Source organism: Melopsittacus undulatus, chromosome 6, assembly GCF_012275295.1.
Source record: "Melopsittacus undulatus isolate bMelUnd1 chromosome 6, bMelUnd1.mat.Z, whole genome shotgun sequence".
NCBI classification, from domain to species: Eukaryota; Metazoa; Chordata; class Aves; order Psittaciformes; family Psittaculidae; genus Melopsittacus; species Melopsittacus undulatus.
Window position 1 is genome coordinate 17,579,142 of NC_047532.1, and position 25,784 is coordinate 17,604,925.

General features: G+C 42.1%; 1 protein-coding gene across 1 annotated transcript in view; it reads left to right on the plus strand.

The window, feature by feature from the left end:
* Nucleotides 1–25,784, plus strand: part of TRABD2B (TraB domain containing 2B) — a 300,584-nt gene that overhangs the window by 146,084 nt on the left and 128,716 nt on the right. The window contains exon 3 of the mRNA XM_034064386.1: nucleotides 19,683–19,829. Coding sequence (XP_033920277.1) covers nucleotides 19,683–19,829 — 147 coding nt within the window. The remainder of the gene's footprint in view (nucleotides 1–19,682; nucleotides 19,830–25,784) is intronic.

Genomic DNA, 25,784 nt, shown 5'->3' on the forward strand with positions numbered 1-25,784 from the left:
GGCTGAAACTAAGGAGTTATGAGATGTCTTGTGGTATTTGAAAGCCTGGCGTTGGAGGCTTGTATGGAGTTGAGTTTGAAAGTAGGGAAACAACAAAGCCCCTAACAAGTTTTTTGGAAGCTGCCTTCAGAGTTTAATCTTTATGCTCTTCATGAGCGGTGTTAGTGATAATCCCAACTGGGTGTGGGCTGGGGTTTTTTGGTCCTATCTTTTATATAAGCGTGCCATAGAATTGAGTGTCCCAAATATCGCTCTGGCAATCCTACCCAGCAGCTTCTCAACTAAGCTCTCAATGACTTCAGCTCCTTGTGAGGCCAACTCTTAATTGCTCCTCAAAAATCCCACAGAAAAGAGACGGGAATTAGTGTTGGACAGACAGCCTGTGGGTCAGTCTCTTGAAGCATTCGCTCATAGCCCACAAGAAGAGGAATACAAACTTGCACAGATGTGAGGTCTGAAAGAATTAGAGCACTCCATGAATGAAGCCTCAGGAGGCAGGAGGTCGCCTTGAGTCACAAGAATGAGGACTGTGTTTAGTTGCCCAAAGGGAGCTGGAAAAAGAGAGTAAGAGAGAAAGATGAGGTCTGTGGGGAGCAAATACTGGAGAGAAGGCAATATTGAAAATAAATGATGGATCTCAGTTCCTGTTTCAAGCATGACCCTCAGATGTCAGCAGGGCTGTGGCAAATAGCGTTTGGTTTTATGGTCACAACTCACAAATCTGGGTTGGAGTGCATGGATGGAGCTTATAGACGGCTGATTCAGCAACTTTGCTGGCTTCTTCACTTGAAATTGCTTGAGCCTCTTTTCATTTTCCCCTTTGGGCTTCAGGATGGGAATTTCAACATTGTTTAAAACCTTCTCAATCACGTCTCTCAAACCAAAACCTGGTATGAACAATGGGGAAGGTGGTTTTGTAGAGCTTCTGTTCTAACCTGGAAAGTGCTGAATTCTCTCTGTGTGGGCCTGATCCAAGATCCGTAGAAATCAGTCTTAGGCTTGCCATATACCTTAATAGAAATTAGAGCAAATTGAAGAAGTTTCCTATTCCTGTGGCCCGTTTCTGTGGACTTTTGCCCACTCAATTTAAAAGAGCAATTTTTAAAAATGACATGAGAAACAAACCACTTTTGTTGTGTTTTTCCGTGTTAGGAGTTTTTTACTTAATGTTCTTTCCTTACTGTTACTGTCTGAGAAACGATGGCTGTGACTTTTTGTATTGTTTTAATGGGAGATGAGGAGGAAAAGTGATTCAAATACTTGCAAAAGGAAGTTTCAGCCTGAAAGTGGAGAGGTTGGTGTGAATGATGTCCCACTTGAGTACTCAGAAGAAATGAGATGTCTACCAATTGATGACCAATTACTGTGCAGTGTCTGAGGCTTTAGCCTGGAAAGCAGCAATGCCATGGCAAAAATACCATGCTAATTGAAGACAGCTCCTCTCCGTGACTGGCTCTTCCCATCTCCGTGCATCACAGTCCTTTGGGATGTGGGTTCATGAGGCTATACCAAGTGACTCATCTCTGTCTTCCTGTCACCCCTTCACAAGAAGGAAATCCATTGTGTCTCACTCTCCTCTTACCAAAGGGGATTCATCCAGACCCACACCAGGAAAGCTAACGCACATCTTCTGAACTATACCACTGGGCACAAACTTACTTTCTTTCTAGCTCCACTGCAAATCAATGCTGAGACACACTGACAGAGCTTTTGTATGAATTAGGACTGCAACAGCAGAAAAATTGAGTGGTTGTGCGAGCAGCCTGCCTGACCGTGCTTCAAATTCAGCTCCAGCTGTGAAAGCCAAACACTGCCTGTGCAGAGAAGCATCATCTCTCAAGGGCTTCAATCTCTAGAATGAAGTCCTATGTGGATTCCTTGATGTCTGATTTTACTGCTCAGCTTTCCTTTCACATCATCCCTGCCTTGGCACCTTTTTCTGCAGGGCTTGTAGGAACATAATTGCTTGGAGATCTGTACCCTGTCCATCACCTGTTATAAGAACAAGCAATAAATCTGTGAGCCTTGGACAAGAAGGCTTAAAAAACTAATGCAGGGACAAACGCATTCTCATCCCTTCAGGCTTCCAATGCTATATACACTTTATTTTAAAGGGTGGAGAAATATGATGGAAATCATCTGCTTCCTTCAGCAAATACCAAAATAAAGTCAGTGTGTTTAATCTTTTTTTGCCCTCCAAACCTTGTTTAATTAATTAAGTTTATAGTTAGCATCCCTTTTTTGACAGCTTGTACTATGAACTTGGTACAGCCTGTAAGATAAATGTCTGCTGATGGAAATGAGAAGGATCCTTTACATTGTACATACATGAATGATAGCCCAAGACCCTCCTGCTCAGCCTTTTGTGGGAAAGCAAGTGTTATGTTTCTTGTTTTGTGTTTAGGGTCTGGATTTTTTATGTTCCATCTCAATATAATAACTCAGAAGCAATAAATACTTTAGAACAAAGTTGGAGCAGCTCAGTTAGGGTTAGCTCTGACCATAGGCCTGTGATGAATGGGCTTCAGTTTAAATGCCAGTGGATGATATAGTGGCATGCAGCAGCTGCCACTCGAATCCTGCAGCATCTACATGTTCCAGCCACAGTGGACCTCAGGTAATGGGCCAGATTTAGTAGGATTTTAGCCAAGTCTCTGTGATTTCTAAGGCTGCATTTAGAAACCCCCAAAAAGGAGAAAGGAAAGAAGTCTTAAGTAAATGTGACTCTGAAGGAAATGGCTCCTTCACCGATAAGAAACTGGTAAAATTAGTCCTTCTCAATTTGTCCCATCTGTTAATTTCTTTAATGTATGGACAAAGAAGGTCAGAGCCCTTCACTTTCACGGTGTGATCAATGGAGTGGTGGTGCTTGGTGCAATTCCATCAACATAAAAGAGTGACTGTGAGATTATACCAGTGAGAACCTGAAAACATATCACCTGTAATTAACTGATGTAAAGGCAAATGTTTGCAAACCTCAAGGATGCTGAGTTCTGATTTAGCACAGCTCAGTTTTAGCCAAGCCAGTATTGGTCTGAGATAAGTTTTATTGATACGAAGCAGCTCCACTGAATCAGGGTTTGTTTCTCCTTGCTGACAGTGAAGGAAACATGTCCCTGAGCAGTAGGCTTTGCTAAAGTGTTAAGTGGTGGCATTTATTACTTGAATCTCTTCAAGGAAATGCTGAGTGATGCTGGGTTATATGGACCAGGTCTTTATGAAGCTGTTCTGATATTAAGGTTTATCATAATCTTCCTTCAAAAGGGTTGGGTTTTGCTGCACCAGTGACTTGAGAGGGTACAGGAATGCACCATGGCTGGGGATCTAGTTCAGAATATGGATTGCCAAGCTGACTATTATGAATCAATTATTGTTATGACTTAGCATGATATTAATCAACAAAGTGATTGTGCTGGGCAGCAAAGGATCTCGAATGTAATAATCGGTGATTTAATGCGTGTTAAACCGACTGTTGGAGGAAGATGATTGCTTCCCAAGCCTGACATTGCCATTTTCTATTGAGTGAAGCACATTTTCTAGTGTTGGCCTTTTTTTAATTGAAAGCCATTTAAGCCTTTTGGGACATAGTGAGGAATCCAACAGCTGTAGATCTTTCAGAGAAAATAAATAGACTGTCATCTGTTGCAGCACCGTCACACTGGTTTCCATTTACAACTGAAAACAAAAAGAGGCTAAAGGCTGTTTATTCCCATTATTTTCCCTTCATTTGTTTGTTTCTTTGCATGTGTGGGAGGACTGTTAAAGTTTTTGCCCTGCCTTGTTTTGCAGTTTTTTCATGGCCCACATTCTGATGTGATGCAGCTCATTTGCAGAATGCAAGACTGGAGAGGACCAGGGTGGGCAGTATTTAGTTTCTGCTTGTAACTCAAACAGGTAGTAAGTGGGTAGGTTGTAGCTTAAGGAATGAGAGGAAGACAGTAAAACTAAATGTTTGGGAGCTTTTCAAAATGTCCAGTGACTACAGTTCCTATGTAGGAGGGTATCTCCTTCCCATCCCTCTCCTCCTCCCATTCCTGAATGGTTTCGCAGAGCAAACTGTGACTGAGGCTTCACAAAAGTGAAGGTGCCACAGCCTGGAATGATAATCAAAAGAGATGCGTGTTGTTATAAACACTCAGTCATTTTCCTTCTTTCTTGTGGAGTTGTTATTAAGCCCAGAGGTTCAGAAGTTCAAAAATATAAAGGAATAATTTGTACAAGAAAAGAAAGGAGTCTATTTCACAAGCCATTGATGCTTCCACTGGGAATTAGCAGTAGCTGTTGGAGTTGCTGGGGTCACACAGAGCAACCATGCATTCTGCTCCCACTTAGGAAACCCCTAATTTTTAACTTCTTAACAGCCACAAGCTTACATTTCTGGCAATGGAAAGTGGAGGGAATGTTTGAGGAGCTCTTATTAAAAAAATAAACTTCAAATGATGATTGACTCCCCTTTTATATCTCTAGAATGGGGCCCATAAATCTCAACAGTTTTCTCGTCAATGGCTACTTGTTCTTTTTGGTTGGTGACAACTTTTATTTTAAGCAAGCTCAATTCTTAAATTAACCCTTGTGTTGACTCAAGCCTCCTTGTTTGTCTTTGCTTTGCCTCCCATAGATGGAGAAATGCTTAGCATATGGTAACAAATCCATTCCCATTTCATGATTGACATGAAATGTGGGCATCTGTGTGTTGCTGGAAGAGGGAGGAACCAGACCTCGGGAGATCTGCTTCCAAAGAAAGCACTGAGAATGCAGCTACTGAGGCTCCCCTTTGGGTCCTTGATGTAGGATTTTGATAGCAGATGAGCACTGAAGGTTTAACTTATTTGAGCACAGATATTCATATTCACGTGTGGGCATTCAAACTCCCTGTCCCATCCAGGATGGGTTCTGGCACTCCCTCCTTTTTCATCTTTTAAATAGGATCTATAGGGATATAGCTGTCCAGTGTTCCCTGGGTTTTCCCTCTGTTTACAACAAAATCCAGCCTTTGAAGACCAGTAAGGAAATAACTAATATAAACCCCATAAAAATCTCAAGCAGCATCAGACACTGAACCTACCAGAAGACACAGCTGATAAATGCTGTGCCTTTGCCATGTCCATTAGCTACTGAGTCTTCTTCACAAGCTTGCAGGCTTTGGGAGCCAGCAGTCCCCACACTCCAGTGCCTGCCTGTGTGTGGCCAGCCAAATTTTGAAGCTCTATCTTATATCTTTCTGTCAGTGACCTGTTATGCAGTCCTGGGGTCTAATGCTTGTGTCAACAGGAGGTTAGGTTTCATGGCATCCTGAGCAGAGCAGGAATGTCCTGGCTTATATTTGTCTCCCCAGGAGAGGTTGGAAGAGAAGCGTTCAGCAGCTACTGGGCAGTCTTCTGCCATCTCTTGACAGGTAGTGATATAAATCAGGGGCTTGAGTGGGATGCAGAGGCAAGACCTCATTGCTCTGTTTAGATCCCTATCAGCCATGATTAATTCTGTGCTATAGGTGGAAAGATAAACGTGGCTTCCTGTAATCTTAATTGTTTCCACCAGTCTTTGAACTGATGCATCCATCTGGTAGCATTTGGTTGTGAATACAGAGTCAAACTGTGCCCAAGACTGCATGGTAGGCAGCAGGACCAGTTCTGAGAAACACCAGTGCCAGAGGAGAATTGGGTCTCCCAGTCATGCAGTACAACTGAGGGAAGGGGACTCAGGTTAGTCCTGAATAGGTGGTTTGCAGTATCATATGAAAACGTTTAGAGCTTCTGAATTTATTAGAGAAGAGACTGGCAAAAGTGCCTTAGGTGTCATTGGATGGACTGGAGACTTCATATAATGCTACAAGGACTTCTCTGCCATTCCCAACGCTCTTGTGACAAGTCCAGAGAGAAGACAATGTGGATTGCTTTTCTTGAGCCACTCCCATTGTCATTGGAGAGATTTTGTGGATATTTAACAAAACTACTATCTTCTTGTATCAGGGATCTTTCCCCTTCTCCCAAGACTTCCTTTCATGGCTTAGCTACTTGCAATCTTTGCAAGTAACAGACTCCTACACTTACCTCTCTACCTTAAACCTGTGCACAGGGCTTAACTTTGCTTTGACATTCTTGCGTACGAATCAGTCCCATGACAATAACTTGACAAATACCATGCTAGGTTTACTCCCTCTTTAACATCAAGATGTTCCCATGGGAAATTCTGCAAAGGGCAACAATCTTGATATGTTTGGTGGAGGGGGCATGTTTTGAAAGCCAAAAGATGTTTGGCAAGTGCAGCCTGCAAGGAACAGAACAAGCTTATTTTAGCTGACAACTCTGGAAAAAGCCAGCATTGCTAAGTTTCCAATTAGTGTGGGTAGACACTAATAAGAAAATGTGGGGCTAGCAATTCAGAGGGAATAGTTTATTGCTTTTGGTTAATCCCCTTTCAGTTTCTATCAGCAAAGAAAGAGCAGAGCTTTTTCTCTCAGTCATTTGTGCTCAAAGCAAAATGCGATGAAAACAGACAAGCTAAAATGTGATTTAGCTTCCTAAAAACAAAGAGGAGAGGCCACACCATCAGAAAAAAAGAAGTCAGGATTTGCAGTTTAAACAAGACTCCATGAAATCTTTGTCCTAGTAATGATTGTATCCTAATGCTTTGAATCCAGTAACTTCTAGTTACTAGAGCTCAATAAAGAATGTTTCTAGTTACTAGAGCTCAATAATGTTTCTAGTTACTAAAGCTCAATAAAGAATTAATAAAAAATAAAATATCTTTGGCAATCTATTATTTTTTTCATCTCTATATTAACTGTCTGACATTTTTCTGAGATGTATTCATGGTTTGAAGGCATTTTACTGAGTAATTCTAGACCTACAGCTCATTTCTACGTTGTACTGAGCATTTGCTATTCAAAATCCAGATTAAGTTTCTTAGGATTTGATAATTAGACCTCAAAATTTGACAAACAATTAATGGCAAGCAATAACTGTCCTTGTGTAAAATATAAACATGGGGCAAAATTCCATGTGAAGTGGATTAGTAAAGCGTGGTTGGGGCAAACTAAGCTGACCAACTTCCATCTGCAAAGAAACCAACTAAAACCACCTGAACATTCTCCCCTATCTTACCTCCTTTAGGGAAGGTAAGAAGATCAGGGAAGAAATGCAGAACAGATGTTATCTTCAAAATGAGCTGATCCCCCACAGGTTTGTGGAGGATGTCATTTCCTACCCCCTGCATCATCCCCTTCTCCTCCTCCAGGGCGTGCAGGCAGGATGTCAGCGGGTGTAAATCATCAGAATGATGCTAAATTACACAAGCTGAGATTGGCTCTGAAACTCGTTGTGCTCCTAGGAGTTAGGATTAACTGGAAGTGATCCTCTGTGCTCTGCTTAATACCCACACCAGTGCTTTGGGATTTCTTGTTGGATGTCTCCCCTGCTCTTCTGAGGTAGAAGAGTGGGTTGAAGCCTCTCAGCTCTAGCCTCACAGTTACGATTGTGCAAAAGGCAGTAAGGAACAGAGATAGCTTCATCTATATTATTATATGGCAACAGCAAAGAAATTTGCTTTGGGAAATTTGAATGCAGGAGAGGGACTCATCATCAAGGACTGTAGTGATAGGACAAGGGGGAGCAGGTTCAAACTTAAACAGGATAAGTTTAGCTTAGACCTAAGGAAGAAGTTTTCTACTGTTAGGGTGGTGAGGCACTGGAACAGGCTGCCCAAAGAAGTGGTAAATGCTCCATCCCTGGCAGTGTTCAAGGCCAGGTTGGATGAAGCCTTGGGTGACATGGTTTAGTGTGAGGTGTCCCTGCCCATGGCAGAGGGGTTGGAACTGGATGATGTTAAGGTCCTTTCCAACCCTAAGTATTCTATGATTCTGTGAATTGCTTTTTCTCTCTTTGGGGTCTCCAGGAATGTGTGAGCTGTGTCCTCATGTTCAATGTCTTCAATGGCTGTAGGATTGCTGGAAGTCTTCCTGGTGAAGCACAGCTGTTTAGGGACCAACCTGCTGAACATTTATGGAGTGTTTCAGGGATGGCAGCATGTGCTTTCTTACACATGGGCAAACATATTAAACAGGCAAGGAAAAAGAGGGGAGGGGGAAAGGATGCCTTTAGCTCTACTAGGAGTGCATCTGAGGAGTGGGGAGACGTGGCTAAAAGGGCAGAAGGTGAACCTGAAGCTTATTTATTTTTCAGGTATTTTCTCTGCTGTTTGTGAGTGCGGAGCAGAATGGTACCTGAAAACACTGTTAATCACCTTTCTTATTATTATCTTTTTATATGGGGTAATATCCCACCTTCAGGAATATTTGAAGCTGTGCAAAAGGTATTCTCCTAGATCCTTTCTTCGTAGTTAAAAGAAAAAAGCAGCCCAAATGGAAAACCAAAATGTTACTTGAATAGATTCTTTAGAATTCACCAATTTATGTGTTTCACAGCAACAATTGATTCTTGGCTCTAGCCAGGAGAGCAAAAATCTGTGAATGTTCTTCTTGATTCCTCAGCAGTATATCCTCTCCAGTAGCTGTTTGCATAGGCATCCTCTTCCTGGAGTAAAGACTGTTTAGACTAAGAAAGCTTCAAGCAACATGACCTGTTAGTCCCAATGATAATGAGAATATGGCAATTATAGCCATCTCTTGAAAGATAATCTCCCATAATTCATAATCAACAGAATTAGACTGAAGGAGCCTAATATATAGTAGAAAATAACGTGTCTGAATTTGTCATTCTGACCTAAAAGGGTAGTTATTTAAAAATAATTAATTTTATAAGCTTCTATCTTGGCAACTTGACTGTCAATAGATTGCAGTTCCCTTGAAGCTATTTGTTAGCTGAATTTATTTGCTGAATAATTGATGTAAATAACTCAGTGAATAGCAAGTAATCAGTTTTGTTTTCCACTTAGTTTGAAGGCAAGTGCTTTGCTGCAAGTAGATGGTATTAGAAATTTGAGCTGCTGTGGTTTGATGGGTAGGTCACCTTCTCTCCCTGGTTAACTGAGCTTTGAATCATTTTTATGTAACTTGTTCCTTCCAGATAAAACTCCTGTAGAGACTTCAACAGGGCTGTAATGCTATACAAGGAGTATACAGCACTCCCCAGGTCATAAGGGCAGCAGCATGTAGATCTGATGCCTTCTTCTCTTGCTCATGTACTCTGAGCTCCAAAGTGTCTCTTATTTTGTCTTGGGCATCTCTGTATATGGTGAGAGATTTGCAAAGGGTCATAATTTGTCTGCAGGCTGCTGCCCTGCAAAGAGACCACATCAGACTGCACCATGGTGTAGCTCCAGCCTTACCCACCCTCCTGCAGAGCACTTGCTTGTCATCACAGTGAGTTATGATTGATCATCTTCGGTGTCCTTTCCCAGGCTTTGATGAGAAACATCTCCAAGCAGTTGTTTGTAGGACTTTTTGTGGCCATCTGTTACTCAGGACTGTAATGTCACTGCCTAATTGTGCTGGCTTTTTGCTGGAGGAGGAGGTGGCGTACAACATGGGCTATTCATTCACACGCTGCTTCTGTATCCAAAACCCCTCCTGCTGTCAGTGGGAGGCTTGGGGGGAACCCTTCCTTTTGGACCCAGGACTCTTGGGATGATCTTTATTCACAAATACCATGCCCTTTAGTTCTGGGCTCTTCCTCTTAAGCTTCTAAGGAAAGGAGCCTTTTGCTGTAGCTACCAGTGTGATGGGCAGTACACTATGTACCCTTCCGCTGGTTTCCTCTCCCAGAGTTGCTGCATCAAAGCACAAAGGACTGGAGCTACTGCTGATGCTCCCCATATTACATGCTTTACAAGGTTTGCACTGCAACCCTGAAGCTGATCCTGAGGATGTAACTGTGAATTTCTAGGAGGAAAGAGGGGTTGTACTGGTGAGACCACCTGGGGATCACTGTGCACAGTAACAGGATCCCCTCACATGCCCTGAAGTGAGCGGGTTGCAAAATCAAACCCTTTGTTTATTAACAGGCATGGGGTCCCCAGTGTTTGTTCACCATTTCCCATAATGGCAAGAACATTTTGCACGATGAAATTAATTCAGACTTGTTCTGCTTCCTCTTGAAGGTCTCCTTTTCTCACATTCTTCCAAATCTTGACCTTTTTTCTCTTTCCTTTTTCTTTCCCTGCTGACCTCATGAGGACATAATCACCTTCAGGCCTAGGAAATACTCCCTTTACTACAGCTGCCAACTTGGCTGCATCCACATAGACACTAGGAAACTGAAACAGTTGTTGCCCCAAAGTGTTTGTCCTTGGCCAGAGGCTCCATCTGGCTCACTGGAAAGTGCTCCTCTTCCTATGATTTATGCTCCAGTGTGCTGATGTATTGGCACCTCTTTCAAATTGGCACCTCTTTGTGCTGATACCCTGTGCTGGGAGTTGGAAATTCAGGACATGGATCTCTATGTCCCCTTCAGCCGTTCTTGCTGCAGGAGCAGCGGTCTGGAAAGGGGCCGTGCTGGCATCGCAAGGTGTTAAGCTGGGATGGCTGAAGGAGTTAATCTGCTGCCTCAATGTAATATAATAGAAAGAAAAACATGCCTGTGGGGCTAGTCCATTTTACTGTGTAGCTTCAGCTGGTAATTAAAAAGAAACAGTTCAAAATGAAGCAGTAATGTGAATAAAACCCCAAATTAAACACACCCAGGGTAGGTTGCATTTCTCAATGGGTGGATGCTTAGCATATCATGAAACCAGGCTTTCTCTTTGGATAATCTCAGGCTGGTTGCCTAAAACCTGGAGTTCCCCAAACCCCACTAGAGCTGTAAGTTTTTTTCCATGAGGTGCCCCTTTCATCGCAGCTCACTCGTCACTTAGGCCAACTTGGTACGCTCCGCTCGGAGCATGTTCCCACATTCCTCCTGTTACGGTGGAGGCACAAAAGTAAAACTGAAACCCCAGATGGGCCCAGTAACCATTCTACTTCTGAGTCAAGAGAGCAAATGTGGTTTCAGGTTCTTGGGAAGGAGTTCACATGCCCCCTTTGAAGGTGATGGTCCTGAAAGCAGAGACAATGTGCCCATTTAAGGTGTAGGAAAGCGATCGTGGGCACTGCCCTTCGGGCATCCTGCCACACATCAATTTGGGGAATGGAATTGCTGAGCAAAGTAAGAAGCTGTGACCTTCTCTGTGCATAGATCAAGCAGCTGGCTACCCTTAAATAGAGTGGGGCAACCAAGCACAGTGATAATTCGGAGATAGAAGCTTAGGGAGCAGGGAGGTGGGTGGGAAGGGGTGATGGGAGAAGAGGTATTTTCAACCACGAGCTTCCGACTGGCAGATTTCCAAAAGATGGGAAGTGTTGTCTGAGAAAAGCTCACCCTCTGCTCATCTCATTTCTTACATTCTTTCCCAAAGTATCCGTTACCAGACACTTTCGGGGGTGTTGGACTTATCTGGGATGACTGCTCTTATTTCAAAGACACCTTTGCAGCAATGTGCTACAGCCACCATGGCACCTCTCCTGGAGCACTGCTCTTGTCTTCAAACCTTCTCACAACCTTATCATGCCCACAGAACTCTTAAGTTGCATGGAAGGATTTCTGTGACATTGGCAGCATTAAGGTTTCTGAATACAGGAGTTTACTGTTGCCGAGTAGGTGGTGAGATACTCTTGGGACAGGGATAACTGGGTGGAACTTGTTGCTCTTCAACCAGAAAAGCACTCACAGGATCTCAGAGTGCAACTCTTTTGGTGCAATTTAGCCTTTTTGGTAGGTATTAGTCATCAAATTTAATCTACTGAACTCAGTACAACTGAGAAAATTGACCTGTGCAAGAGTACTGGATGCAAGTAAATCCCCAAAATGCAAACTACACAAAAGCCGTACCTTTAGGCAGCAGATTTAACAGAGGTAATTCTGTCCCCTCCACTCTTTCAGTTCTCATTAAGTTGCAGATTCTTCCTTCTGTTATTTCTTAATTTATTTGCTTAAGCTTTGACCATTGACCAAAGCAGGGAGTTATCCTACAGTTACTGCTCATACAATTACTCAATAACTCAAGCTGAGTTATTGGCAAGAGACTGTGCTGATGATGTGCTGAGGGCATTGAAATGAAAACGTCCTTCCATCCCAGTGTGGTGGTTCACAGAAAGAGAAATAATGGAAATTCTGTATCTTCCCCACTCCCTTTCTTCTAAATTAATTTGGACTTTCAATAGCTTTAGAAAGTAACACGGTTCACTACATTTAGAAGAAAAGGTTTTGGATCTTACCCTCCTTCCAATAACGTGAGTGATGGTGCTTTTGCTGACTTCAGTTAATGTATTTAGGGACCTAGTTTTGGGATGTTTTAACCTATTTAAGGTGTGCATAGTATTTACAGTATGTATATATATATCAGGAATGGCACCATTTTTATGAAGTGCTATCAAGACAGAAATTAACCCCATGGTCTTTGTTGTCTTAATGACCTTGTGCAGGGGAAGACTTGTATCTAAGAGCACAAACTATAGCTAGCTCACCTGTTCTATCAGATAACCCATCAAACAACTGCTCTCCAGGCTCTGAGATAGCAGTGTGACTGCCCTGCTGAATTCTGGAATGTTGTGCAGAAGTAATGGGATAGTAGTGTCAGCCCGAGGAGTGCAGAAGAACTGCTGTCAACCAGGAGAGTCCTGCTCTGTCTTGAGGCTCTTGGGACTGACAGAATGGGGATCTCATGTGCATTGTGGTGTTTTCTGTCTACAAATTGTTTCTGTTGTTTTTGAATGCCTGAATTCAACCAAAACACAGAAAATAATGAACCACAATTACCTTTGCACATGAAAGTTCATCATGGGAGCTTTGCATTAAGTGAAAAGACACGGGGCTGAAGGCAAGCTGTTTGAAATAAGCTTTAGCAGGAGCTCTGGGTGTGCTTCAGCCGGGCTGAAAGCTGGAGCCCCAATCCCTCCTCAGCTTTCTCAGCATCAAGAAAACCAATCTCAGTCCTGGAACTGCACATTAGTCGCATGACTGCTTTGCACCAGGCCATGTCCATGTGTCACCGTCATGGCCAAGCCGGTAGGATAGGTGGTGGTTAGGGGATTCTCCAAGCACCTTGGTTGGATTCAAACTGTTTTATTAAGCTGGTTAATTGGTAGTTTGAAAGGGAGAGGAGAAAAGCGAGGTCCTTAGGTCTCCCTGGTCAGTGCCAAGCCGCAGACTGTTAACTACTCTTGCCTTTCAGAAGCAATAACTGTGGGTTTGGGGAACATATGGAACCAACTAGACGAAAGGCTTTTATGAGGAGCTTTAACAGGGGGCACGGTTTGTGAGCAGAAATTCCAGTGGATGAGTTAATAGTTTCACTTTCCTTAGCTGTCCCTTTATAGGAACAACAACAACAAAGTCAGGCACGTTCCTCTCACAGCCCTGAGTGTACAATGTGCCGATGCATCCAGGATTTCATTTGGACACTGGGGGAGTCCTTTAGTAGATCCCCCAGGACCTGTTTTTTCAGAGCTATTTCCTGATGCTGACCTCATTAGGTGAGTTTCACAGCTCACTAATTCCTAGCAACTGCACAAGGGATTCAAGGAAAGGGGGAACCCGTCTTCAGAAAACCAATGGAACTGAACAGATTTGGGCAAACACTTTTATTGCTTTTCATTAATCTGGAAAAATCTCGGACTGGGGGTTTATTTCTTTGCTTTTCTTTCTTCTTTTTTTTCACCCCTAAGTCACTGTTTTGACCCGAAACTGTATATTTGATTTTCTGTTTGAGTACAAAAAAAGGATAACGACAAAAGAAGAACCCCTGAAAAACCGTAGAACTCAATATTTATATTACAGTTTGTTTTAAACCAATCAGGGCATTTCTCTTCCACAATTGCAATCTGGGCACTGACAGGATATAGTCACTCAAACACTTCCTAATGCTTATTTAATATTTGCATTGTGGTGGCACATGTCCAGAAGAGAGAGCAAAGGAAAACAACAGTTGCCTGCTCAAGAGCTGACATCATACTATGAAATTTAAGTACTTGTTTTTGTGGTATTGTTATTAATCATAGTTCTATGCACAGGTCATCCTGTAACTCCAGCTACCGGAGTCCTGTGGATGCAATGTTTGTAGTTCAGCCTTGGTAAGCTTAGGACTGGAAACTCATTTCTCCCCCATCACGTAAGAGTGAAATTTGTCTGAGCATCAAAGTTTGGCCTTAAGAGTTTTCTCAGGGCTGCCTTTCAATCTCATGTCTCCTGTACAGCAAACACGCCAGAAGAACATGGGTCCATTTGTGTTCACTGTAACACAACATTTGTTTCTTCTGTTGTAATTCCTGAATTTGTAGTCTATTGTATTAGCAATATATTTAGCAAGATATTTTATCTGGTAATAGGTTTCCTTGTCTTATTTTATGATGGCCCCATACAAAGCTGTTCTTCCATTGAGGCACCTTTTGTAACCTTAGCCAGAAAAACTGAAGAGCTGGACCTGGCAGCCTTTCCACTTGATTGGGAAGCCATAGTGTTGCCTCCTAGACAAGGTGACAGGCACAGAGTTGAGCTGCTACCAGAGTTTGTCAGAAATTGATTTCTGGAAAAGCATGTGAGCATTAAGGATAATCAAAGTCAACTCACCTATGCAAAGGTATTAAGAATGTAGAACTGAAAGGATGCAGCTAACTGCATCCTTGAGCTGAATTTCAGTAGTGATCATGACAAAGAATCCATGTACTGAATAACATCTTTTAAAAGAGTAAGCATCTTATTTCTTCTTGCATGCCATACAGGACTTTAGGATCAAAAGACCTTACAAGTATCAGACATAAATCAGGCATGATGCTGTATTGATGAAGGTTAACTTGAGTTTTGTTTTCTGGGCCTTTTTAATTCTCTTCAGCTTGGCACAAATGCACATAAGATGTATATGGAGAAATTTGTCCTGTAGAAAGGACATGATTTCTCCTGTTTAGCTATCACACACAGCATTAGTGTATTGCTGGCCTTCAGGAGCCTTCAAACGTCCAGTCTGAAGTTGCAGACTTGTGGCACGATTAAACATGATACATGAATATTTGTGAGAGTACATTGGAAAAAGATGTATTTTTATCCAGCTTTGCTCCCAAAACCAAATACAATGAAGAACGTGATTTCTGGTGGAAAGCACAAGTGTTCCTAAGCCCAGTCTAGGTACGTGTCTGTTCACTTCCCCTCCCTATTTGAAAAGGAGGCAGTGCTATTTTAGATCTCTTTCTGTGGATTGGGTTTATTTGCCTAAAAGCCAAATCTCATTAAAATCTCACATCAAATCAAACCTCCAGCCTCTCCCATGGGCTCGCAAAACAAAGTTCAAACTGTCACAAGGCAACTTGCACAATGGTTGGTACCAACACTTCACCGTTGCCCTTGAGACCCAATGCTGTTGTGGAGAGAGGGAAATACTGTTTAACTATCCAGGTAATCAGTAAAGCTGTTATACCTGTGGTCTTCACTGGGCTCCTTTGGTCTCTAATTGATGCCTGTAGTGAGCTTGCACAAGTGGCAAAGGCTGGCCTCAGCACCTCCCATATGAAGACAGGCTGAGAAAGTTGGGGCTGTTCAGCCTGGAGAAGAGAAGGCTGCGTGGAGACCTCATAGCAGCCTTCCAGTATCTGAAGGGGGCCTACAGGGATGCTGGTGAGGGACTCTTCATTAGGGACTGTAGTGATAGGACAAGGGGTGATGGGTTAAATCTTAAACAAGGGAGGTTTAGATTGAATATAAGGAAGAAATTCTTTACTGTGAGGCTGGTGAGGCACTGGAATGGGTTGCCCAGGGAGGTTGTGAATGCTCCATCCCTGGCAGTGTTCAAGGCCAGGTTGGACAGAGCCTTGGGTGATATGGTTTAGTGTGAGGTGTCCATGCCCATGGCAGGGGGGTTGGACTGGATGATCTTAAGGTCCTTTGCAACCCTAACTATTCTATGATTCTATGATTCTATGATTTGGTTGCAACTGAAGTGCCGAGATGATACAGGCAAAAGAGCAAAGGTTAAACTGAGGCAGCAGCATGGGTACTGGGCACAAATGTAAGAAACAGCCCAGTCTTGTTCACCAAGAAATGAAATTTGAGGTTCTTCTGATGTCCCCGCAGCTGGAAATCCCTCAAAGTCACCAGTGATGCAAGAGCTCTTCTCTGTTGAATCACTTCTGACCTTCCCATGGCAGAAATTGCTGGTCAGCCCCCTTATCCTGGAGATGGCCCTAGTGTGTGCAGATGAGCTTCTAAAATGTATGGACCACTGATTCCTGGTGCTATGTAGGATTGATGGTACCCAGTATCTTAGACAATGGAACTATGGTGGTACCCATAGTTCCACCCTAAGTGCTAAGCTGGTGTCTCCAAACACCTAAATTAAATCTGTGTGTTGGGTTGCTGCTTTGCAGAGGAGAATGACACCACTCAGATAAAAAGGCTTCCTCCTGGCAGGGTGAAAACCCCCTCTCTGTTGTCCATGGTTGATTGGTCACAAACGGGGGCCAGAGACAGCCATGCAAAAATGGCTTTCAAAGCGTGCCGATGGGAGGACCATAAATTGCGTGAATAAAAATGCCCTTTCCCAGAGCCAAAGTCATAACTTCCCATCACTTCCCAGAATAAATACTGTCTGCTGTATTTATTAGGTGGGACTGTGTATAGGCAGTCGCTCTAAGTGTGTTTATTTTGAAGTCATCAGTTGTTCAGTAATCTCAGGCACCTCTGGGAGATTTAACTCAGATAGAGGTTTAGGCTGGAGGTCGTGGGGTCACTGATAGTAAGATAGAGAGAAGGAAAGGAAACAGCATTGTTTTTGTGGAATTATCTGAACAGTAAGTAAAAATAAATTCAGGTTTTAAGAAGGCTTTAACCTGACTCTAAAGGAAATGGCCTACAAATCCAGCCAACGAGCAGGCAACTGCGACCAGACCCCATTTCTCTTCAAGTTTGTTTTGAGCCGCCTGACCAAAACCCATAGTGGTTATGGTTTGATTAAGCAAGACTTCTCTAGGAATCTGTTTTAAGTGGTTCCAGGTTTTCTTTTGCATATTTTTGTTTCTAGCTTTAACTTCCTTGCTAAAATAAAATCTCTTTAGTTGCTTTTTGGGCAGCAGTTTGAACCCAGCAATATGCTCCCTGCAGTGATAGCAGCATCACCTCTAGGTACCAAAGCTGCTCAAGAGACAGAGATAAGGCACATGAGCATCCTGACACTAATGAAGTCTGGGGGTGTGTGGGTCCATCTACTATTGTACATTTGAATAATTCATTCTCTCTTGTGTGTAGTCTTAGAATCATGGAGACATAGAATATTAATTTTCATAAGAATATTAATTGTTATAAGACATGAACTCGTACCGTGGGCTTTTCTGCAGCATGGCACTTATTTTCAAGGAACATTTTCATTAAGACCTCTGACCCTCTGCAAATGTGACTGAAGTCAGCTAATAGGGTTTGAATTTATTAGGAGGAGACAGACAGACAGACCCAGATCATTAATGCACAGGGCTGTTTTCCCCAGGAAGCCAGAATAACAAAAAGAAAGAAAAAGAGATTGGGAGTAAAGTAAGGATTTGTTTATCGCCTTCTTAATATTCTATCATAAAACAGAGTCTTCCCCTCACGGTTTGTTGGTGGTTTGTATATGTGTGTGCCTGTGTATATACATATTTTTGTATATAAAGATCCAGCAATATCCCTTGTTTAAAAAGTCACAAATGAGCAGGATTTTATTAAAAGCATTTTGGGAAAACCTCTGCTCTCAGTTTTCCTGTCAATGTTTTTCTAAGCTTTCATTTTTTATTAGCCAAAATGTTTAGAATCCCCAGGAAATCCTGGGATGAACCATTTCCTCCTCGAGCTGTAGCCCTTAGGGGAAAAAAGAAAAATCTCAGCTCCTTTCAAAGGTTAGAAATTTTTCAAACCTGTATTTTCTGCAGATTTTTTAAATTAGAGGAAAACTGAAGTAGGAAGATGCTTAACTTCAGGCTGTGGTCCTGAGAAAGATTGATCTCTTTGTAGAAAAGCCTTAAGAGACCCTTAGGTTTGGGCAAGGAAATCTTTTAGGCTTGGATCTTAATGGGAACTGATTGCGGAATTGAGGTATAACAGGTTCAGTTGAAAGACCATCCTTATATTTTTTAATAGTAAATTAAAAAGTAACATTTACTTGCTCTCAACCAATTGTGTGTGTTAGCATGTAACAGCTTTATATTAAGAGGCTGTTAATGCCATGGAGATACTTTTATTGTTGTTGTTAATAATAATAATAGTAATAATTATTATTAAAACATAATAATAGTAATAATAATTATCAAAACATTATAATAGCAATAATAAATTTAATAATAATAATAATAATATACCTGAAGTTTTGCAGAAGCAAATTCAAGTGAGTGTTTCCTTTTCATCAGATAAACTTAAGTGGGAATCATAATTTTAAACCTAACTGGTGCTTTCATCCTGCACATACACACGTACATTGTTAATTTTAAACTCCCTTGGGGTTCACTCCTTAAAGAGGTTCAGTTGCTTGAAGTTAAGAATGTAGGTAACAATCTGTGTCACAGACCGCAGCCTTGCTGGGCCAGCTGGAGCTCGGCATGGGTTTCTTTACCCAGCTCTTGAGATGATGGCTATTCTTTGGGATGGATAGGGCACTGATGTTATAAATAAGAGAATATGAAAACGTGGTGAAATGTGAGGCTGAGGGATGCAGGAGCCTCTTATGAAAAATGACACACCAATATAGTTTTTCAGAAGTCTGGATTTGCAGTCACGACGGATCACTTTATTTTAGGAAAAGTGTGTTTGCTTATTTATATCATTTGTGACAATCTGTCTTAACTGCTGTTCTTCTCATTTATTCATCTACTTTTTACCAAGTTTCTTTGGAAAGGGTTCTTAGAAAGCTGAACATGAAAAGCCCACGCTTGGTGTTTCAGTAACGGCTATAAATTACTCCCACAGTCTGTCACAAATACAAAAAGGTTTGTGGTAATTCACGTGAAATTTAGTGACCTTTTTGGTAATGCAAGGAAAAAAAATACCGTCTCTAAGGACATTTATTTTTTGTTGTTACCAAAATTTACATAGTAAAGAGTGCTTGTGCTTTTCTGCTATCTTCAGGCTTGAGATGGGGACACTTGACTAGTCTGCTGGGACAGTGTTACGATTCAGCGTCTCTGTTGACTTTGTAAAAGGGTGGATGAAGCGGGGAAGACTAGAGGGAGACTAATAATGAATTTGCTAAAGTTCTGCTAATAAAGCTATGCAGAAAGTCCCAATGCAACTGCTGTGACTGCAGAAGTTCAGAAGATTTGATTTTCATTAAAAACCTTCCAGCTGAGTATGGGCTTTGGATTTAAGCTAGCAGTCTGGAAGCAGTCAGAGACAGTTTCCTTTTTCATTCCATTGTCTCTCATTTAGCCTACTAGTCAGCACAGACAGCCTAAAAGTTCTCAGACCACGACCTCTGAGTCATATATGTGTTGTCAAGTTATACTTTATGTGTAAAACAAAGGAGCTTATAATAAGGTCTTCTGCTAGTAGGGGATGTTGCATCTGACTCTGCTTCCAGTTGGGAATGCCTCAAGACCAGCCCTTGTTAGTGTGGGCCAGAATGGGTTAATTAATGGGTTAATAGACTTCAGGTGCAGGAGAGTTTTCCAAAGTTTGTCATTTTAGGCTTTGCTGCTTTGATTCCCAATATTTAACTTCTCCCATTTTATTGATGTGTTTCTACAGGTGCTGTTTGCTCTAAACCAAACTCTGCTGCAACATGAAAGCCTCCGAGCAGGTAGTTTGCAGGCCCCGTATACCACCGAAGATCTCATCAAGCATTATAACTGTGGAGACCTGAATGCTGTTATATTCAACCATGACACTTCTCAGGTAGGCAAAGTTTTGCAGATGGGCCAGTTAATTGACAACATATCAGCAAACAGTGATGTCCCGGTTAGCATTTTATGCACCATCTCCACTTCATCTCTTCAGTTTGATGCCCTGTGTTTTCTTTTCATCCTCATTTACCTGGTGGGAGAGTGAGGTTTCCTTTCTATTGCTTGGGCTCTGGGGAATCATAGAATCATTTAGGTTACAAAAGGCCTTTAAGATCATCAGCTCCAACCATTAACCAGCCACTGCCAGGTCCACCACTAAACCATGTCCCTAAGCACCACATCTACATGCCTTTTAAATACCTCCAGGGATGGCAGTTCAGCCACCACTCTGGGCAGCCTGTTCCAATGCTTGACATCCCATTTGGTGAAGAAATTGTTCCTAATATCCAATCTAAACCTCCACTGGGGCAACTTGAGGCCATTTCCTCTTGTGCTGTCATTTGGAACTTGGAACAAGGAAGGGACTGCCTGTAAAGTTTACCGAGGAATGTGCTTGAAAATAAGTTAATATGGATGTTTCTGGGGCTGTTGAATGTAGTCGCCTCATTAAGGGCATTAAAAAAAACCCCAACTTTGTAATATTTGAGCTTATATATGAAGAGGAAGTGAACTTTATGTAAATAGTCTATAAAGTAAATAACTTCTCAAACATGTCATAATTCAATGATTTTGTATGTGTCTCAGGCAGCCCTTCAGTCTCTGTTTATCTTAGTTATCCAGTGCTATTAAAAACTCTCAATGGAGAAGAAATCTGCTTTCCAGACCAGTTTGATAGTTCATGGCAAACTCTGAGATTCTCATTTAATACATAGGTTACTCTCTCTCCTTTCTGGTTAGAGAAACTTGGTCCTTGGATGTCTCCTCTCTCTTATTTTTTGTTACATTTTCCCATGTTCCAGCTCAGGTGCAGTGATTTACTTAGAGAGGACCTGTATGAACTTGGACAATCAGAAGTCCTTAAATTCTTGACAAATGGTCATCTATCCTTTTCCCTATCTACTTATCATTTTCAAATAGCAGAATATGTGGGTGATGGTAAAGAATGGGATAAAAACCTTTTGCTGTCCTGGTTAATCCAGTCTTAGAAGATGAAGCATTGTTTTCGTGTGACTAATCAGGACATAACGGAAGGGTTAATGTCACAGTGCTGAAACAGAAGTCTGTGCAATACTTAAGCTGCCAGAGCTGTTTATTTTGGAAGCCTTACACTGAAAAGTAAAGGGAGAAAGTGACTCAGGAAGGAATACATCTCTAAAGATGGGGGGTGCAAGTTGAATCTTTAGAGAGCTGGAGGATCCTGGAGAACTCAATGGTTTTAGCTATCCCTGCAATGCTGAGGCACAGCACACAAGGTAAAAACATAATGACAGACTGAAGCACCTCCCCCTAGGGAGACAAGCTGAGAGAGCTGGGGTTGTTCAGCCTGGAGAAGAGAAGGCTCTGTGGATGCCTTAGAGCAGCTTTCAGTACTTGAAGAAGGGTACAAGTAATCTGAGGAGGATCTTTTACAAGGGCATGTACTGACAGGACAAGGGGAAATAGCTTTAAACTGAAGGAGGATAGATTCAAGATTAGATATAAGGAAGAAGTTCTTTACTGTGAGTGCAGTGATACACTGGCACAGGTTGCCCAAAGAAGCTGTGGCTGCCCCATCCCTGGCAGTGTTCAAGATCAGGTTGGACACAGCTTTGAGCAGCCTGCTCTAGTGGAAGGTGTCCCTGCCCATGACAGGGGGTTGGAACTGGATGAGCTGTAAGGTCCCTGGCATCCGAATGTCCTGTGTCATCTTCTAATCTCAGTTAGTGTATTTTCTCCTGCAATAAAGCCTTTGTCCCTAAGACAAGTTGTGGCTGTTCACACTGGTTGCATTGAGTCATGGACATCTGTGATTTGTTGACACAATGTCCTGTAACAGACCCGTGGGTTAGACTTGAGAGGAACAGAGTGCTGTAAAAACTTCTTTATCCCTGCAAATTGTTGGATCAAATACGAGTTTAAAATCAGTGTTAAAGAAAGAAGCAAGCAGCCAACAACCAATCAGAGTTCAAGCACTGGTGTTACTCACGGTCCCAAAGTGCACACAGTTGATAGAGATTATAACACTTGCAGGCCATGGAAAATTAAAATCCCTATATGTATATTAGTCCCTGCAGAACTCTAAATGATGTGGAGTACTTCCCTTTCATAGGTTGTTGTTTTTAATTTGGGTAAAGAGGGTTTTTGTTTAGTAGTGTTTTTATAAACCAGCTTTACACCATTTATTTTAATTGCAAGCAGAACAAAATAGAAAATTAAACCCTAAATAAACTCCCCATTGAGATCAACTTTTACCAGTTATGGTAATTCCAAAGTTTATTCTGTGTGGCTTTGCAAGGATAATAGACTCTCTGCCATAGAAAGTCTTTGCCATTTGGTTACCAAATTAAATTACCATGGCTTAAATATTACACACGAAGCATCCCTCATAAGATCTTTCTCTTGGGACATTAAATGTAGGCACAGAGGTTTGTCATGCACTGAGAGTGTGCTGAATGTCTCATCAGGTAACAACAAATGGTGGGCCTACAAGCATAGAAAAACCATAACTATACCAAATGAGATGCATCATTACTTACACTTCAGGGCAGGTATCCATGCCCATCCAGTCTTGGGAGAGAAGAGTGTCACAGTGTTTTTAGAAGGTATGCCCATTCTTCTATGATACCCATCTGCTGGCCTAGCTCTTCAGAGGGTCTGGTAAGTCCTTGGAGCTGGTACCATTAATGCAGCTTTGAAATACCACATAGGAAGGAACAAGACTGGTTCTGTAGTTGTTGCACCCAATGCTGAATGTAAACAGTGGAGGGCAGGAATTCAGCTCTGTCTGATGTATCCTGGGAGACCTGGAGAAGGCTTCCACTCTCACTCTTTGAGGATTCATTTGGGGGCTGTTTATAAAGGTGTTAGTGCCTGCTTGTCCCTGGAAGATCAAACAGGAGCTGCAGAATAAAGGTGAACTTGCCCATCAGTTGCCTCAGTTCTGAGCCATTGTTTTAGGTCACTGTAATGAACTGTGAAGTAGCTGAGAAAGTCTAACATTACTGCAGGGATAGTGGTGATAGGGAGTATTTATGTCGGTGTGAATTTATTGCTCTAGTGTGAATCTTGGGAGACAGGGCATCTTCAGTAGTTGTCTACAAGGTACTGAGATGCCTTTAGAGCAAAACTCATTGTGGAGTGGAAAATAGGACCAGAAGCAGAAATACTGAATCTGTAGACTCAAGGAGTTTCTTGAGCCTCTTACTCCTCCCCAAGGGAATTTGGGAAATACGCAGTTTGTCAGCACCAGTCTTCTTGATTCCTGCAGCGTTTGGGAGGACAGAATCCTTCTGGAACCAAGTCTCCCAGTGTGCAGGATCTTTTCCCTGTGCACTGGGAGGAAAAGTGTAGGGAAGGTTATTTCTAAGACCATAGCAGGAGCTTGATCAGAGAACAGCTCCTTTGGCACCCAGGGACAGGGACAGGACCTCCCTGGGTTAATGTTGCTGCCTTGGGGTTGGGAAGCCCAGCTTAGCCAGGGTAAGGTGCCTGAAATGGAGGGGTGTGAGCAGGGCCCCAAATCCCTTATGTTTTCCTGTCCTGGAGCCATCAGCATTGATGACAGTGAGGACTAAACAAATCCTTCTCAGTTTCAGTGGTGTTTCAGGGGTTTTTAAGTCTTAATTAAGAACAGTGAAAGGAGGCAACACCTCTGCTTTCCCATGGTTATATGACATTCCTCATTCCTTTCTCTTTCTTCTTAAATCTTGTTTCCAAGCACCAGTTTTCCCAAATGCATAAATCCTTATTTAAACTCAGTAAAATTTTAAGGGGCTGAGTTTATTCAGTTAGACCGTGACCCAAAAGGGGAGTAGAAAACATCTCTGCTTCTACAGCTTTCTGCAAACACTTCATTCTCTTGTGACTTTTGTAATCAAGAGGCTTATGTTGGAGTTTCTGGGCAGAGTCAAAATGATATAGAAGTATTCAAGTTAAAGATAGGACAGGCGTATTTTCTGCTCTTTCTTCAAGCTAATTCCCGCTTAAATAAGTCAGATTCTTTGTGTCCTTTTGAAACAAGTTCCTTGCAAGCAAAACCCCACTGGATTAGATCACTAGCTTTAACTTCTGTATTCTATGTGATGCTCTCGTAAGGGAACTGAGGTCAGCATGTCCAGATGCTTTAAAAGGTAAATGATCTTTTAGTGCAAACTTAGTAAATTATCTACCTTTAGAGGATACTTTTTCTTACCTGAGACACTGCTGAATGACCTGAAGCCTTGGTGGAAGATAAGTAAGGTACAGAACAATTTATCATGTTCCCTAAATCTTATGTAAAGGTCTTTCTTCAAGCATAAACATCTGTGGTTTAGGTTCAGCAGTACCTTACACCAGTTGCGATCCTGTGGTTGGTTTAGAGTTGTTCATTTGTTTAAGGACAGCTCTCTAAAGCAGGTTAATCTTTGCCAGCATAGAATTAGCCAGTTCTGTGTTTCCTTGTATTCCTATATATGCTTTATGAAGAGGAAGATCAAAAAGCCAAGGCTGAGACTCTTCTACCTCTCCCAAAAACTATACCTGTTGTCTCCAGCTATTGTTTCTACTCTTCTGTCCTCAGCCATTCTCCTGCCTTGAGGAGAGGTTCCTATCCCAGCAGAAGATGTTATCTCCTCTCTCATTACTTACCTGCCATATCAGAGGCTTGCAGGTACACCGCTTGCTTTACAAGTAGGTTTCTTCAAGAGAGTTTCTTCTGGCTGCATACTTGTTATTTGCCTGCCCCATAGAGGGTAAACAGTATGGTGCAAGAGTCATACCTGCCACTTTGAAAGCATCTTTTATCTAGAGAGCCCTTATGGCTTGTGTGTTAGACTGTATTGAAAGCCCATTCAAATACTGGAGAATATTATTCTCCACAGGCTTTGTATGAGTCCGAATGGCCCAGCTATCATTGGATATCAAAATGAAGATATCAAGTGAGGCCAGTTACTGGCCTAGTTTATGGGATTTATGCTCACCTGAGTATAACCATCCTCTTGTTGCCAGGAGAGGTAGGGTCTTGGCTTCATCCTACACAGAAAACCAAGGTATTCAGTGAAGTTGCTTGTTGATCACCACAGCCTGCAGACATGTCTCAACCCCTCTCAGATACTTAGGGATTACTGTGCCTCCTTCTTCAACCTCTGTTCATTAGAAGCAACTGAGCTTCTCACATAACTTGGTAGAACAATTATCACCCATATCTTCAGTTTCCTCTACAGTTCAAAATCCTGTGGATTCATGTGGACATAACAGTGTTTAGGTAGTGCTTGTTGCCTTCTGAAAATTGTATGATAGTCCTCATAACACAGCATTAAAGATCCATATGCTAACCCCATGTCAGTAGTCAGCCTCTCTAAACTAAAGAAGAAAAGGGTTAGTGCCTCACTTCACAATGCACATGCTGTTTATAAATCGCCAAGTTTTGTTATGCACCCCTCCAAAAATGTTATCATCCTGCATTTAAACAAGTCCTTTAAGATTTAAGGGTCCTGATAAATCTAATTACATCATTAACTTGCCCTGTTCTCATTCTGGATAAAATACAACTGAATTTCTAACTCCTCAGATCAGTCAAAACTGATGCCTCAGCTTCAATAACTGCAGAAACACACAGCTGAGACCATTAGGTAGAGTGTTGAATGACAAGCGGACCTAATTTGTCCAAGGAATGGAGTTTTATCTAGGGCAAAGAAAGATAAATCCATAAACTGAAGGCACAGCTATTGTAACGCGCTTTGGAAGCATCTTATCATTTTCAGCTCTAACAAAGTGCAGGCGAACTGGCACAGCCTCTTGTTCTTCCAGGGAAAATGATTATAGGCTTTCCAGTGAAGCAAGTGCAAGGTTGTCCCAGGCGCCAAGGGAGCCAGTCCCATGAGTTTCTCAT